Source organism: Sesamum indicum, linkage group LG15 (assembly GCF_000512975.1).
Source record: "Sesamum indicum cultivar Zhongzhi No. 13 linkage group LG15, S_indicum_v1.0, whole genome shotgun sequence".
Lineage (NCBI taxonomy): Eukaryota > Viridiplantae > Streptophyta > Magnoliopsida > Lamiales > Pedaliaceae > Sesamum > Sesamum indicum.
The window spans coordinates 4541817-4554682 of NC_026159.1; the positions used below are offsets into that span (position 1 = coordinate 4541817).

Genomic DNA, 12866 nt, shown 5'->3' on the forward strand with positions numbered 1-12866 from the left:
TCAGGTGTAAAAAAGTAAATAAAATGTTGCTCAGTTGACATGTATGATATAACAAATCACGTTACCTGAATCTGCTGTCGGCAGAGTGTAGAGGAACAGGAGCTGCTCCATATTTTATGGCCTTGAGCTATATAATTGGGGAAAGGAAAAAAAGTCTTTAGAAAGTTGGGAATTTTTCACATGTGTATAGGGAAAGGAATTAAATTCATTGATTATATAGAGTTTCACAATAAGCTTAGCAACTCGTAACTAAGTTCTGTTCTCCCTTTCACGCTTAGAAGACAAACCAATGGCTAAGCCTTCATGCACAAAACCCTGCATTACATAGATGTTCTCCACCTTCGGAAATTCACCAACCACCATCTTGACCAAAATAGACCTCCAAGCTCTACCAAAGACAAAGCACAAATTTACTCCTACAATCCACTAAAACAGCCAAAAAAAGTAGGTCATTGCTGACTTTCCCGAGGTCCTTCTAGGACATAATGCTGACATCGTATAAAATCTCAGACAGCACATGTCAATGATAATCACAATATGTCGCCATTGGTTTAGACGGTTTAGATATTTAACTGTCATCGGAGTTTCAATCTGAATAATGTTGTAAGAGACTTTCAGAGTTTGCATAACCTCTTAGACTATGGTATACCACTCACAGCCCTATGATTATGTTCGCCAACGTCATTTTCCTCACACTTGGAACCATGCTAGGTCAGTAGGTCACTCTGCATGCAATATCTAGCTTGTAATTTCGTCAACAGTTAATAGGGGAATTCTTTAAAGTCAAGTAATTTCCTTCAGAGCTTGTCTGCAATCATTGGAAGGGAATAAAGTGACCCTCCTTTGTTATCGTTTCTGTATAACCTCAGCATCTATGAGACACTTACTGGCACTTGAAGCAGAGGATCATCAAAAGATGGGCATATCAGGATGTCGGATCCTGAAATTATCAGATGTGATAATTCTTCATCATATTCATCAATGAATCTCACATTTTCATCCTGCAATAACGAAGAATCAGATGGGTTTTTTAGTTTTGCATAGGAACCTAAAAAAATATCTTGATTTGATGTAGTAAATGCAGTCAAATCATAAGTATAGATATTATCATAGAAAAAGACCACCATATTCTGGAAAGAATAAGTGTGACAAATTAGACAGGTCGGTTAGAATCTGACCACTACTTAGAGAAGTGATTTAAGATTTTAATTTTTAAATAAATAAAAAATAATTAAAAAAAAAAAAGGAAAAACAGAAAATCCAAGAATGTACCTCCACTTCTTCCTCAAAAATCTCCAACTCCCTCCTCATGCCTGGGCTTTTGCTAGATCCCATGAAAATAAACTGCAGCTAACACATCCAAAATCAGATATATAGAACAACCAAGGTACAGCGGTAGATGAAGTCACGAAGTAAGCTGGATTTCAATCTTATTTGCTCAAAGGATCGAAACCAGCAAAGATAAAGCTCATTACCTTAAACAGATCTTCAAAATATGTCATCAGCTGATATGCAGGTATACATTGTTATTTATCGTAACTAAGAGAAAGTGCCCAAGACTGAAGCTTATACCTGAACTCCCCTTCTAGAAGCCATCCAAACAAGTGTCTTTAACTTCTCAATGTCAGCATCTAAGATGTCTGGATAAATGCATCCAACCTGAAAACTTCATCAGTTTTAGATTACAAGGAAATACTGCCCTAAAAAGTATTATAGAAGAGCTACGCATAATGTGGACTAATTGCTGACAGTTCATATCACATTTGAAAGTTGTTAGCAGAGGGTCCTGAGAGCACAATGTTTTATGGGCTGTACACTCACGAGAATTTTGGATGCCCCTTCAGGTAAATCCAGATGCCGCTGCAATACGACTTTGCACACAGACTTCCCCTTCATGTCATCTGCACTATAGCTCTGTGGAAGAATATTGTCACATGAAGGATCCCAAGTTGATTTATCGAATCCACGAGGAGCAATCACCAACTTTTCTCTACATGCAAATCAAAAGATAACTCGAGGATTATAAATAAGAAAACAAAGCAATTTAAATAAAGGCCAAGTGGACTAACAACCAAATCTTCACTTCCAACAATCAAATTCTACTTGATTATGAGAAAGGGTCAGAGAGGGAGCAAAATCTCATTTTCTATGAACCAATCTATAGGATTTCTCGAAAAGCAATACATACTTGTGAATATCTAAAGTGGGTTCCAGTCCATGTCCAAATGCACCAACTATTCTGCCTTTAGTATGTATTGATGACATTATGATTACTTTATTAGAGTAAACAACTCCACCCTGCAAAAGTATAGAAGATAATGGAGGGGAAAAGATGAAAAAGGATTAAGTGAACTAAGTCAGTGATTAAAAGTGTAATAAAAAACAATAAATAGATTATGAAAGCAGGATCATTAGCAAAAATAACCAAAGGAATATAAACTTTATGACAAAATGCTCCAAAACAGATGGAGGATGGATTGAAGCAAAGATATGAGAATGCCCAAAGATGAAAAGACGCATATAGAGATCATGACTAAAATGTACATAAGCAGTAGAGTTGCATTTGAAGTCGGGCTAAAATTACTAAACTTTATTTTGTTGACTTCTCTGATCAACTAAGAGACTACATATTCAGATAATACTGTTAAATTGTATGTAAAATTTTTTAAATATAATGAAGTTTTCTACAAGAAAGAAAAATGTAAAGACTCATTTAAGCAATACTTACAAAACCATGAATCTTTTATAGGCAAGGACATTGTTAACATGTCAATAAAGGAAATAAATAATTACCTTGAGTATGTTGACAAGATGAGACTTATTGTTATCTTGCAGACGATCAGGCCGAAGCAATCTAGACGAGTCAAGCCCACATAATGCTAGCTTTTCTGGTTGTTCAAGACACTACAATAAAAAAAATCAATAAGCAGACGCTCACAGCTCTTGCATCATACTGACAGGACAAGAATGGAAAAATAAAGCTTAAGAATCCCTAAAACATAAAAGAAGGTGCGTACCTGGGAATTAAAACCCTGACAGGTCAACAGTATCCTAGTACCTTCAAACCCCTGCAAATTAATACAGTGAAATATATTGTTGATTCCAGTGGGACATCAGAAACAAAATAATCATTAGAATCAGCTAATATAAGGAAACATTAAACCAGCAGAGCACCCAAGGGCGTGAGTGTCAGATATAATCTGGTTGACTCAGTAATATAAGCCTCCATAGAAGGTAAATTTGGGAGGAAATAGAATTATGATTACGCAATTTGTCCAAATCAAACAGTCCTTCCATGTGAGACTGTATGCAGAGAGGACCAGAATATAAAGATGAACAGACTATTCATCGGAAAAAGAGTTTTAACAAAATACTAGCTGAAAGTTTTGGGTTGTTCAGTATATATATTTCAATAATTAAAATTTGTTGAGAACCACACCTGACTGACAAAAACATCCCAGAAAAGTGGCCCAACTATAGAAGTGTGCCAATTGTGTACGTGAAGCACATCAGGTTTCTTTCCTGATTTAACTAGATAGTCCAGTGAAGCACGAGAGAAATAGGTGAATCTGACAACATAGAGATAACATGATTGGGTTACACAAGTAATTAGCAGAACATAAACAGCGGCATGCATGTAGTAAATAAAGGAATCCTCCTATTAAAGAAAAAGCATATAATAATAAAATTATAACTTGCTGCTCAGCAGGTGGGGTGATGGAGTTCTCAAGTTGGAACTCTATAGCAGGCATCAGCCCCACTTTTATCAACCTCATACATTTATGGTTCCCTATGAGTGATTTCATTCATAAACAAACAAATATTTCATAGTATCCAAGAACTGCAAAAACTAGAAAAAGATGGGTGCAGTTACACTGCAGGCCTAGACAAACACTTTTATGACATTTCATTTGAAAATGTACACATCTCAATTGAAATGTGATGTAGATATGAAAACTTCAGGCAGCGCTAGCATCCAGAAGATCAATCAATTAAAAACCCCATAAGAAACTAAAAGGAAATAAAGGGGACATGTCCACAAACCTTTCAAAGTCATTTGAGTAACCATATACTTTGTCGTGGCTAAATAAAGATGAGTAATAGACAGGCTGTATAAAGGTAACTCCAATGCCGTAGACAACCCTGTATGCAAACATCCAAAGCATAAGAAGAAGAACAAATGCTAATGCAGGACATTGCTTCCGCCTGAGAACTGTGTCATCATTTCTTCATAAATCCTTCAGCTCCCAGTTCATTGTAGTCAGTAAACACACATATAAACAGTATTAGTGAAAACTCACCCAGTCCAGATCCTGTTCCCATGCAACTGACCATTAAAATATGAGTGGAGTTCTGTTTCAACTTCTCGTAATCCTTGAACTTCCTCTAGATTCAAGCATGAATACCTATTTCAAAGTTGCTAACAAGAGTGAAACATTGGTGGAAGATCACTTAAACCAAATATTGTCAAACCAGTTATGGAAGTTCTGAAAATTCTCACTTTTTCAAGTTTCTAGAATTACTCCTTTACTTTTTTGGCATAAAATTGCAAGTCCAAAATGTGAATTATCATAGCACTTATTTTTTGAACTAATCTGCACTTAACTATTAACCAGTGCAGTAGAACTACAATTGAAATTTTTTCCATAGAAATTTTCATAACAGTAACCCTCAAATCAATGGCAACCATAAAGGAGGAGGAAACTGCAAATTTTGGACTCCATGCACCAACAAGAAAGAAAAAGTACATAAACCAGGAAATAGAAATTTCTTGATTACTTGGGCAATATAACTTCCACAAGATTTCCCTTCCTCTGTAGAGCACTAGATAAGCCAGTTATATATGATGCCAAAGGTCCCTCAGAGACTACAGGTGACATTTCTGTACAGATGTGGATTATGTGAAATCCGTTCCTGAATCATAAATATCAAAAGAAAATTATACAAGTGACAGGAACAAGTTAATAGTGTTGAAAAGACAAACCTCTTTACAAATCAAGCATAATAGTAGGGAACAGAATCCTGAATTTAAGGTTATACAGACAAGCATAAAAGCAAAGGAGAAACTGTAAAAAAGAGTCCTAAATATTAGCATTTCCAGGGACCTCATAATCAGGGTTACAACTCTTCAGCACAAGCGTCAACTCTTTTTGCCAGTATCTCACTAGCATATAGAGAAGTCTTAACCACAGCTATATTGCAAATGTGATGCTCTAATCATAGGTTTTAGGTCTCCAAGCATAGAGTCTGTATTGAGAGTCAAGGCCCCATTGTTATTCAGAAACACATAAAGCTAGTCATATGAAACTCTTCCTTCTAAGTAACTTTTCCTTTATATAATACATCCTTTATAGTGCATCAAAGGATCTTGAAGAAGGGTTTTTTAATAATAAGATCAAACATTTTGACTATAGCATTCAAACGAATATGCCAAGAAAACAAGCATATTTAAGTTATTCCACAAAAATTTGAATTATAAATTGGTTATAAGGCAGTACATTTGAAGTTGCAAACAAGAAATGATTAGAGATCTTGGACTTAGTAGTTACAGCAAATGTGAAAGACCTTACTTTTTGCTCTTCTTTGAAAAGTGGTGCAGCTCAACCAGAAATTCAGCATCATTCTTGCAATTAAGGCCATATAGATCATCAGCCGAACTGCCCCTTGCATCGATTATTAACCTTCTTAAATCAGATGCCTCCATACTGCTAATCACGCCATTGAGAACCAAAGAATCTATTCTAAGAAGCAACTCTGAGCTGATTGTAAATTTATCTGTTTAGTTATTCAATGCAATAATAATGTTACAATTAGACCTAGTAGCATCCATTTCTCCTGCTGAGAAATAAAGAAATCTGAAGCTTAAAAAAAGATGGTAAAAATTCTAAGTATAAAATTGCTCGCACTTTCATATTATCAAAAATTGTCCCTAGTTATGGGACATTCAATGTATTCATGCTGCTTCACTGCAATTAATGAGAAAGGCCAGTTTGTGACATCTAAGAAAAAAGTTGAAAAATTTAGTCCCTTGTTTTCTGTAAGTAATATAAATCTTAAAGTTCGCACATATCAGATTCTTATGAAGAAAGAATAATCGAAACATGTCCATTTGATATTGTAATGCTGAGAGTAACACCACACATTTGTAGGAGGTCCACAGAAATTGCAAATGCAAGTGCAAGAACCTCTTCTGAAATTTGCCTGATTTTTCATCTCCAATTGCTCTACCCTATCAAGCAATAAGGTCCTTTCATTCTTTAGCCTCTCAAGCTCTTCCATGGCCAGTAGACACTGTTTGTTTAAGTACAGAATATCTGAATCACAATCACAATGCAACATATCACCTGCTAAATCAAATTCCCATGATGTACAACTAATGTGATGCATGTAGAGAAAAGTAGTCTGACTTACTTTGTTGAGCTTCCTTAAATAGTTGCCATATGTCATTCGGTTTCTCTTCTTTTTCATTATCAATGGATTTCAAATTTCTCTGCAGTAACAAAATAAAGCAGAAAATAATAGCTGAAACATGCATAAGCCACACCATCATAAACAAAAAATGATACCTGATGCACCTCCATATCCCTGGGGCTTCCCAACCTAAATTGCAGAAGGAAATGTGTGGCTTACAAATTCACAAAAGTGCATAACTGAACAACAGCGACTTATCCCCTTCCATCCAAATATATACATATAGAAATGGGACTTACTCGGTTGGCTCAGGATCTCTAGATAGGCTGGTGCTCTCTCCAATGTTCCTGAAACGGTAGGTTTCAACTCAAATCAGATCCGACGCTTAATATATTGAAAATATAACCTTCTATTGGAAAATAAAGAAGGTTGAAATTAAAGATTCAATCTGTAGTTCACTCATCCATTTCAATGCCACGTGAGCTATCGTAATACTTAGCAAGACCATGTCTATTAGCTAATTGATATCCTCATGAAATCAGCCACTTTATAGGGACGACAGTTCACAGCATAATCTCAAACTCAAGACCACTTTTTACTGTCAAAGAAATGAGTCAATAAGCTGTGGAAAACTCTATCTTTCCCAATTGCACGCGTTTGTGAAGCAATCTAGTCAATCATTTCGTGAAATAAGTGGTTAAAACTCTATCTTGCCATCTTCCATAATTTCTTTCATTGAACCAATCAGGTCGTTTAAACCAATACTCTTTCATACAAAAGTACTCTGGAATTGACGATCACGATTAATGGCAACAACTCATGAGCTGCCGTCTTCTTTTTAGTTGATATACCAACACAGACAAGCACACGTATAACGTCGAATACAGAAACTGAGAAGGGCAACTGACAACAGTTAACTAAACTCCCATAACAAGAAACTACGCCTACAGAAACAAAAGAGAGTCGAATCCGACGTGAAAGAGTAGTACTTGGAGCAATGAAGGAGTTGCGGCCTTGCAGAATTTTGGTTTTTCTTCCAAATTTGGGGGAAAAGGGGAAGTCTTGGGACCGAAGCAGCTACAACAACAATCGGCATCTCTCTCCTGCTTTTAGGCGGTATGGGGTTCCTACACTGGGTTTTGGTCGCTGCAGAGATGGAATATCAAGCGCTCACCTTAAGACAATTCACTATTCTAGATACCATCGCAATCAGCCGACTGAGAAACGGCATTTTTATGAGCAATCTCTTCTGTTCTTGGGATCTGATGAAGCCACGAAAGGCTTTATATTTTTCAGTGGAAAAGGACCTTCCTTTCAGCCTTTCACCGTGTCTCGTTCCTAACTAACCTCCTTATCTCTTGCAAACGATGGCTTGGCTCGTGAGTTTTTACAAAACAAGCTTGATGTTATAGTTTCCAATTTTATTAGATTCTATTTTATATGAGTCATTATAATATATTGATTCAATTAAAAATTATTGTAACTTATTGTTTATTTTTTTATGTATTAATTTATTATTAACTGGTTTTAGTATATTAATAAATTTGTGGAATATATTAATATATCAATTCTCTAAATAAATTCCAATTTATCAGACATTAGTCTTGTAATTATATTCTCGTTTAATCTAACTCAAACTAAGTACCTTGATCATAAAATTCTCATTCAACTGCACCTAATGATCTTTTATTATTTTAATTATTTACATAAGATTTTATTCGTTTCTTTTGTTTTTTCCTCAAAATAAACAACAATTATTTATTACCACTCAATTTCTTCCGTCTTCCTTAGTTTATTACATCATGAGCAGTTTCACGTTCTTTATAATCCCAGTACTTGTTCAAAGCTATCATCTGCTGATCACATTTTGTTACATTCATAGAGACATTATGTGGTAATAATATTGCATTACTTTTGCAGGACTGATCAGTACACCTTCTTGCCATGAAACAGAATATCTGCTTTCATTCAATTTAAAAAATGGATTTTACACCAAACAGAAAAAAAGATAGACATATACATAGATAGTTATGTCCATCAATTTAATTCCAATTTCTTCAGATATTCGCTTCTTCTTTCAACAGCTGCCGCTCAGAATATAGGGCCAGCAGCAAGAATTTCATCGGTCAACTTGTCATCCTTCCCAATCTTGTGAGCAACGAACCCTTCAAAGTTGTTTTTGAAAAGCCCGGCCAACTTCAGCAGTGTCTCGTTGTAAGCGTTCTTGTCTGACCACTACATTAACAAATGAAACCATGTTTATATATAGGACAGAACATCAAGAGGAGATAAAGTGATATAGGAAGAAGCTTAGGAACAAACTCACCGTGTTGCTCGGTTCCAAGATTTCTGAAGGCACGCCCTCGACCTCAGTCGGGATCTCAAGCCCAAAAACCTCAGTCTTCTTGTAGTTTGCCTTCAACAGGCTGCCTGAGTGGATCGCATCAATGATTTTCCGTGTGTATGCTAATTTGATACGGCTCCCAGATCCATAACTGCACAAAAAGGAGTAGTCGTCCATCCATTAGTTGAAACTCGTTCCATGAAAAACAATGAAGTTTAGTACACTTTTACAACTTCCATACCGTCCACCAGACCAGCCAGTGTTGACGAGCCACCCGGTGGCACCGTGCTTTTGCATCTTTGCAGCTAACATGGCTGCATATTTGGTGGGATGCAACATGATGAAGGCAGCTCCAAAGCAAGCTGAGAATGTTGCTTGTGGCTCTTTTATTCCTTCTTCAGTTCCAGCAACCTGTATAAGAGTTTAGATTGGTAGTAGCCAAGAAGTTAGTACATTTTCCTGTAGATTTTTCAGTTAATTCAGATGAAATGATGGAAAACTGGATTTAGGAGGATGTTGCCTACCAGGGCAGTGTAGCCACTGATGAAATGATACATTGTCTGTGCCAGAGTCAGCTTGCTCACAGGTGGGAGCACACCAAATGCATCGCAAGCGAGGAGTATCACATTCTTCGGATGTGATGCAACACATGGAATTTTAGCGTTGGGAATGTATTCAATGGGATAAGCAGCTCGAGTGTTCTCTGGGATAAACGGGAAAGAAAACATTAGAATGTGAAAGCTGAAAATTACTCAATAGGAGAGTTCATCGATCGACAGGAAACTGAGGCATTACCCGTGACAGATTTATCAGAGTAGTCCACTTCTCTAGTATGCTCATCGAACACCACATTCTCCAATACTGCCATTCACAGGAAACACCGATGCACAAACTATTAGCAGATGATCCATGTAGCACAATTTCTTTAACAATTAGAGTTCAGAGGGAAACAATTGAATTGGACAGTATAGTACCAGTCCCAAACTTGATTGCGTTCCAAATGTCAGGTTCCTTCTCCCTGGAGAGATCAATGCACTTAGCATAGCAGCCACCTTCAATGTTCGACACACCATTATCACTCCAACAGTGTTCATCATCTCCAATAAGGTACCGGTTGTGATCAGTAGATAGAGTAGTTTTCCCAGTACCTAGCATACACGAGAATGAGAAAAGAGAAAAAGGTCCAGCATTCAGTACAAAATGATATACGTCGATAAAAAATTAAACATTCGTTTTCAATTTAGAAACAGATGCACAGAGGGTTAAAGTGCAGATATCGGTTGGCAGGGGACAGCCCCTCATTGCTGATTCCAGTGATACACTTTACCTGATAAGCCAAAGAAAAGAGCAACATCTCCTTCTTTGCCCATATTGCAACCGGAATGTAGGGAGAGGATTTGGCGTTTAGGCATGAGATAGTGCATTACACTGAAAAGGCCTTTCTTCATCTCCCCAGCATACTGGGTTCCGAGGATGACCATTTCCCTCCTAGCAAGATTTAAATCTATGCTAGTGGAAGACGTCATGTAGTGTGTGTAACGGTTACACGGGAACTGGCCAGCATTGTATATAGTGAAGTCCGGAGTACCAAAGTTCTCCAGCTCTTGGGGAGTGGGACGGATACACCTAAAATACCATGATCGACCATATTACTCAAGATAGAGAATCATAGTTCTTGAAAAAAGATAGTACCTAATTCCATTTACTTACATGTTGTGCATGAACAAGGAATGGTAAGCTCTGGCTGACACTATTCTGACTTTGATACGGTTCTGCGGGTCCCAGTTCAGGAATTGGTCGTTAACGAACACCTGAAATCGACAAGCAGCATATTGTTTGATGATCAGCAAGCTAGCAAGGCATATCGTTTAACCCTCCCTCTGTAATACCTAAAACTACATAGAAAATACACTTCTTGAAAACTCCACAGGTTATAACAGATCATCGGAATCTCTTTGTTTCGTATTTCCATCTTCCTCGAGGGAAAAAAAAAGGCAAATGCTAAAACAAGGAACAGCTTAATCACAAAACACGCTAAATTTATCTCTTTCTATCCTTAGCATTATTTATTGAAATTTGAACCGGGTACAGTTAGCTCAATCTAACCAGATATGGCCATTGACATTGAGACAAAAAAGGAAAATGCCAAAAACCACCTCCCGGAGGATCAGAGCAATGGCCATTAAGTACAAAAAGACGGAACTATTCATCAACTTCCTGTCTTCAGGTTTCAATTTATCTTTATCTATTAAACAGTTCTCGTAGTACTTTGTAATGAAGGCTACACTTAATTCTCTAACATAAACACTAGGATCACAGCATTGATTAATACATTACCTTGTCCAATGAATTCAAGTAATCCACTGCTCGTTCCCTGTTCACCAAGAACGTGTGCTCATCCATTTCGATGTTCGGTGAGCCCCTATGACATACAAAAAAGAGTAAAACACTCAATATAGCTTGGACAAATTTCGTTAAACTTCAGTAAAATAGATCGAAAGTCGACATCGTTTAGAAACATACTTTCCCCACCAAAGATCATCCTCAGTTGTTTCATCCCTTACGACACGTTTGTCCTTAGGAGAACGCCCGGTCTTGGCGCCAGAAAGGGTCGCCAATGCACCGCTAGATGTAATGAAAGAACCCTTCTCGTACTTTATTGCCTGCTCATATAGCTCTGCGCTTGTCACAAAAAAGCATCAAACAACATGTTACATTACTAAATTACTTACAAAAACACAATGTCGTTACGAACTTATGATTCTTTCAATTACGTGGAGACTTGTTTTGACATATATAGTACCTGCAGGAGAAAGGTTGTAGAGGACGTGAGTGAACTTCAAAGCACTGTCGCTGACGGTAATGGTGGGGCTGACGTGGTGGGCCACAACCCGGGCGGGCTCCGACGACGGCCTCGCCGGGTCTCCTTTCACCACCTTTGGTCCCGTCTCCCTTGTCAGCGATGCCAATGATGCACTGATCGAACAACATTATAAACAAATATTATAATTAATAATACAAATAACTAATATGAAGCAGTGATTAAGATCAGATGCAACAAGTTCTCTACTAAATGTATTTTTAATTTTATCATATTTAAAATATTTTACATAAATAAAAACTCTAGAGTTTATTCTTTTTTTAACAAAAAAAATAATGGGCATAATGTAATAACGGATTTGCAACAGAAATAAATATTCTATTAAATAAACTTAACGAAATCTTAATATTTAAATCTAACAAATTATATATTTAAAAAAAAAAAACATAAAAACAAACCCGTGAAGGTACTTTAAACTGTGTAGTTGAGACATACACAACCACTAATAGAAACCCTTTTTTTCTAATCATGTAATTTTATTAGTTTCTGGGCACAATCTAATTATAGCGTGGCAATATATTACATGGACACCTTAACAACGTTAAACAAAGGATGCAATCTATACCTGATAGACTGAAGCTGCTGTTTGCGGCGTTCGTCCTCGGAGACGGCGGCAAAGGAGCCCTGCATCAGATTGATGGGAGTGGTGGGCGCCGACTTCTTCTTCTGAAGAGAGTGGAGCTCGTCGATCGTCTGAGCCTTCACCGGCGTCGTGCTGTCGTCGTGGCATACTCCGTTTGCCCTTTTCTGCGTCTGAATCTTCGCCAGCCCATTCCTCCCCGTATCTCCGTTAGTCATGCTAACCCGTGCGTTGCCGTTGGCCGCCATTTCTGCTTCTCCCTACACACACACAGAAATCCCACGCAACTGACGTGAAATTCGTTAATGCAAACAAACTGTTAACGTACACGTAGCTTTGTTTTTATAATTCGGAATTTACCAGAAAGAAAGAAATTGTACGTATATGTGGTACCAGAAATCAGAGGTTCTGGAGAAATGAAGTTAAATGAAAATGGAAATGGATGTATGGACCATCAAAGTAAAGATGACGAGGAAATGGAGTATTGAGGGGTTCAATTTATAGGAACTGGGGGTCGATTATTAACCACGAATCTGACCCTGGATGGGTAAACCCTGGTTATTTTAAATCCTATCTAGTCAAGATCAACATTCAAGATTTCCAAATTCCGTGAATTTTGCATCACGATGGATGACTTTTCTGTGATCCAT

General features: G+C 37.3%; 2 protein-coding genes across 8 annotated transcripts in view; both read right to left on the reverse strand.

The window, feature by feature from the left end:
• The window catches only part of LOC105177863 (probable starch synthase 4, chloroplastic/amyloplastic), an 8353-nt gene extending 553 nt beyond the window's left edge, over window positions 1-7800 (reverse strand). Inside the window, exons 1-19 of one of the 5 annotated variants that reach the window (XM_020699291.1) lie at window positions 7401-7800; window positions 6711-6758; window positions 6567-6600; window positions 6412-6490; window positions 6186-6314; window positions 5571-5775; window positions 4780-4914; window positions 4302-4406; window positions 4045-4143; window positions 3440-3569; window positions 3018-3068; window positions 2794-2904; window positions 2189-2298; window positions 1822-1990; window positions 1573-1659; window positions 1476-1505; window positions 1273-1350; window positions 888-1001; window positions 66-127 (exon numbers count right to left, since the gene is read on the reverse strand). In XM_020699291.1, the coding sequence (XP_020554950.1) occupies window positions 66-127; window positions 888-1001; window positions 1273-1350; window positions 1476-1505; window positions 1573-1659; window positions 1822-1990; window positions 2189-2298; window positions 2794-2904; window positions 3018-3068; window positions 3440-3569; window positions 4045-4143; window positions 4302-4406; window positions 4780-4914; window positions 5571-5775; window positions 6186-6314; window positions 6412-6490; window positions 6567-6600; window positions 6711-6758; window positions 7401-7507 (1883 nt within the window). In that variant the 5' untranslated portion in view covers window positions 7508-7800. Of the gene's footprint in view, window positions 1-65; window positions 128-887; window positions 1002-1272; window positions 1351-1475; window positions 1506-1572; window positions 1660-1821; window positions 1991-2188; window positions 2299-2793; window positions 2905-3017; window positions 3069-3439; window positions 3570-4044; window positions 4144-4301; window positions 4407-4779; window positions 4915-5570; window positions 5776-6185; window positions 6315-6411; window positions 6491-6566; window positions 6601-6710; window positions 6759-7400 lie in introns of those variants that run through there. The other 4 variants (XM_011101134.2, XM_011101136.2, XM_011101135.2 and 1 more) reach the window with 4 other exon arrangements.
• On the reverse strand, window positions 8302-12735 carry LOC105177864 (phosphoenolpyruvate carboxykinase (ATP)-like). Of its 3 annotated transcripts, none has more exons than XM_011101138.2 (13): window positions 12577-12735; window positions 12202-12476; window positions 11559-11731; window positions 11279-11432; window positions 11093-11177; window positions 10466-10566; window positions 10083-10381; window positions 9730-9903; window positions 9551-9616; window positions 9280-9458; window positions 8997-9166; window positions 8738-8906; window positions 8302-8646 (listed from the first exon to the last, which is right to left on the reverse strand). In XM_011101138.2, the coding sequence occupies exons 2-13, from the start codon at window positions 12462-12464 to the stop codon at window positions 8503-8505; spliced, it is 1977 nt and encodes a 658-aa protein (XP_011099440.1). In that variant the 5' UTR covers window positions 12465-12476; window positions 12577-12735; the 3' UTR covers window positions 8302-8502. The 3 variants fall into 3 exon arrangements, with proteins under 3 accessions (XP_011099440.1, XP_011099441.1, XP_011099442.1); XM_011101139.2 differs by having other exon boundaries at window positions 12202-12503; window positions 12577-12690; XM_011101140.2 differs by having other exon boundaries at window positions 12610-12685.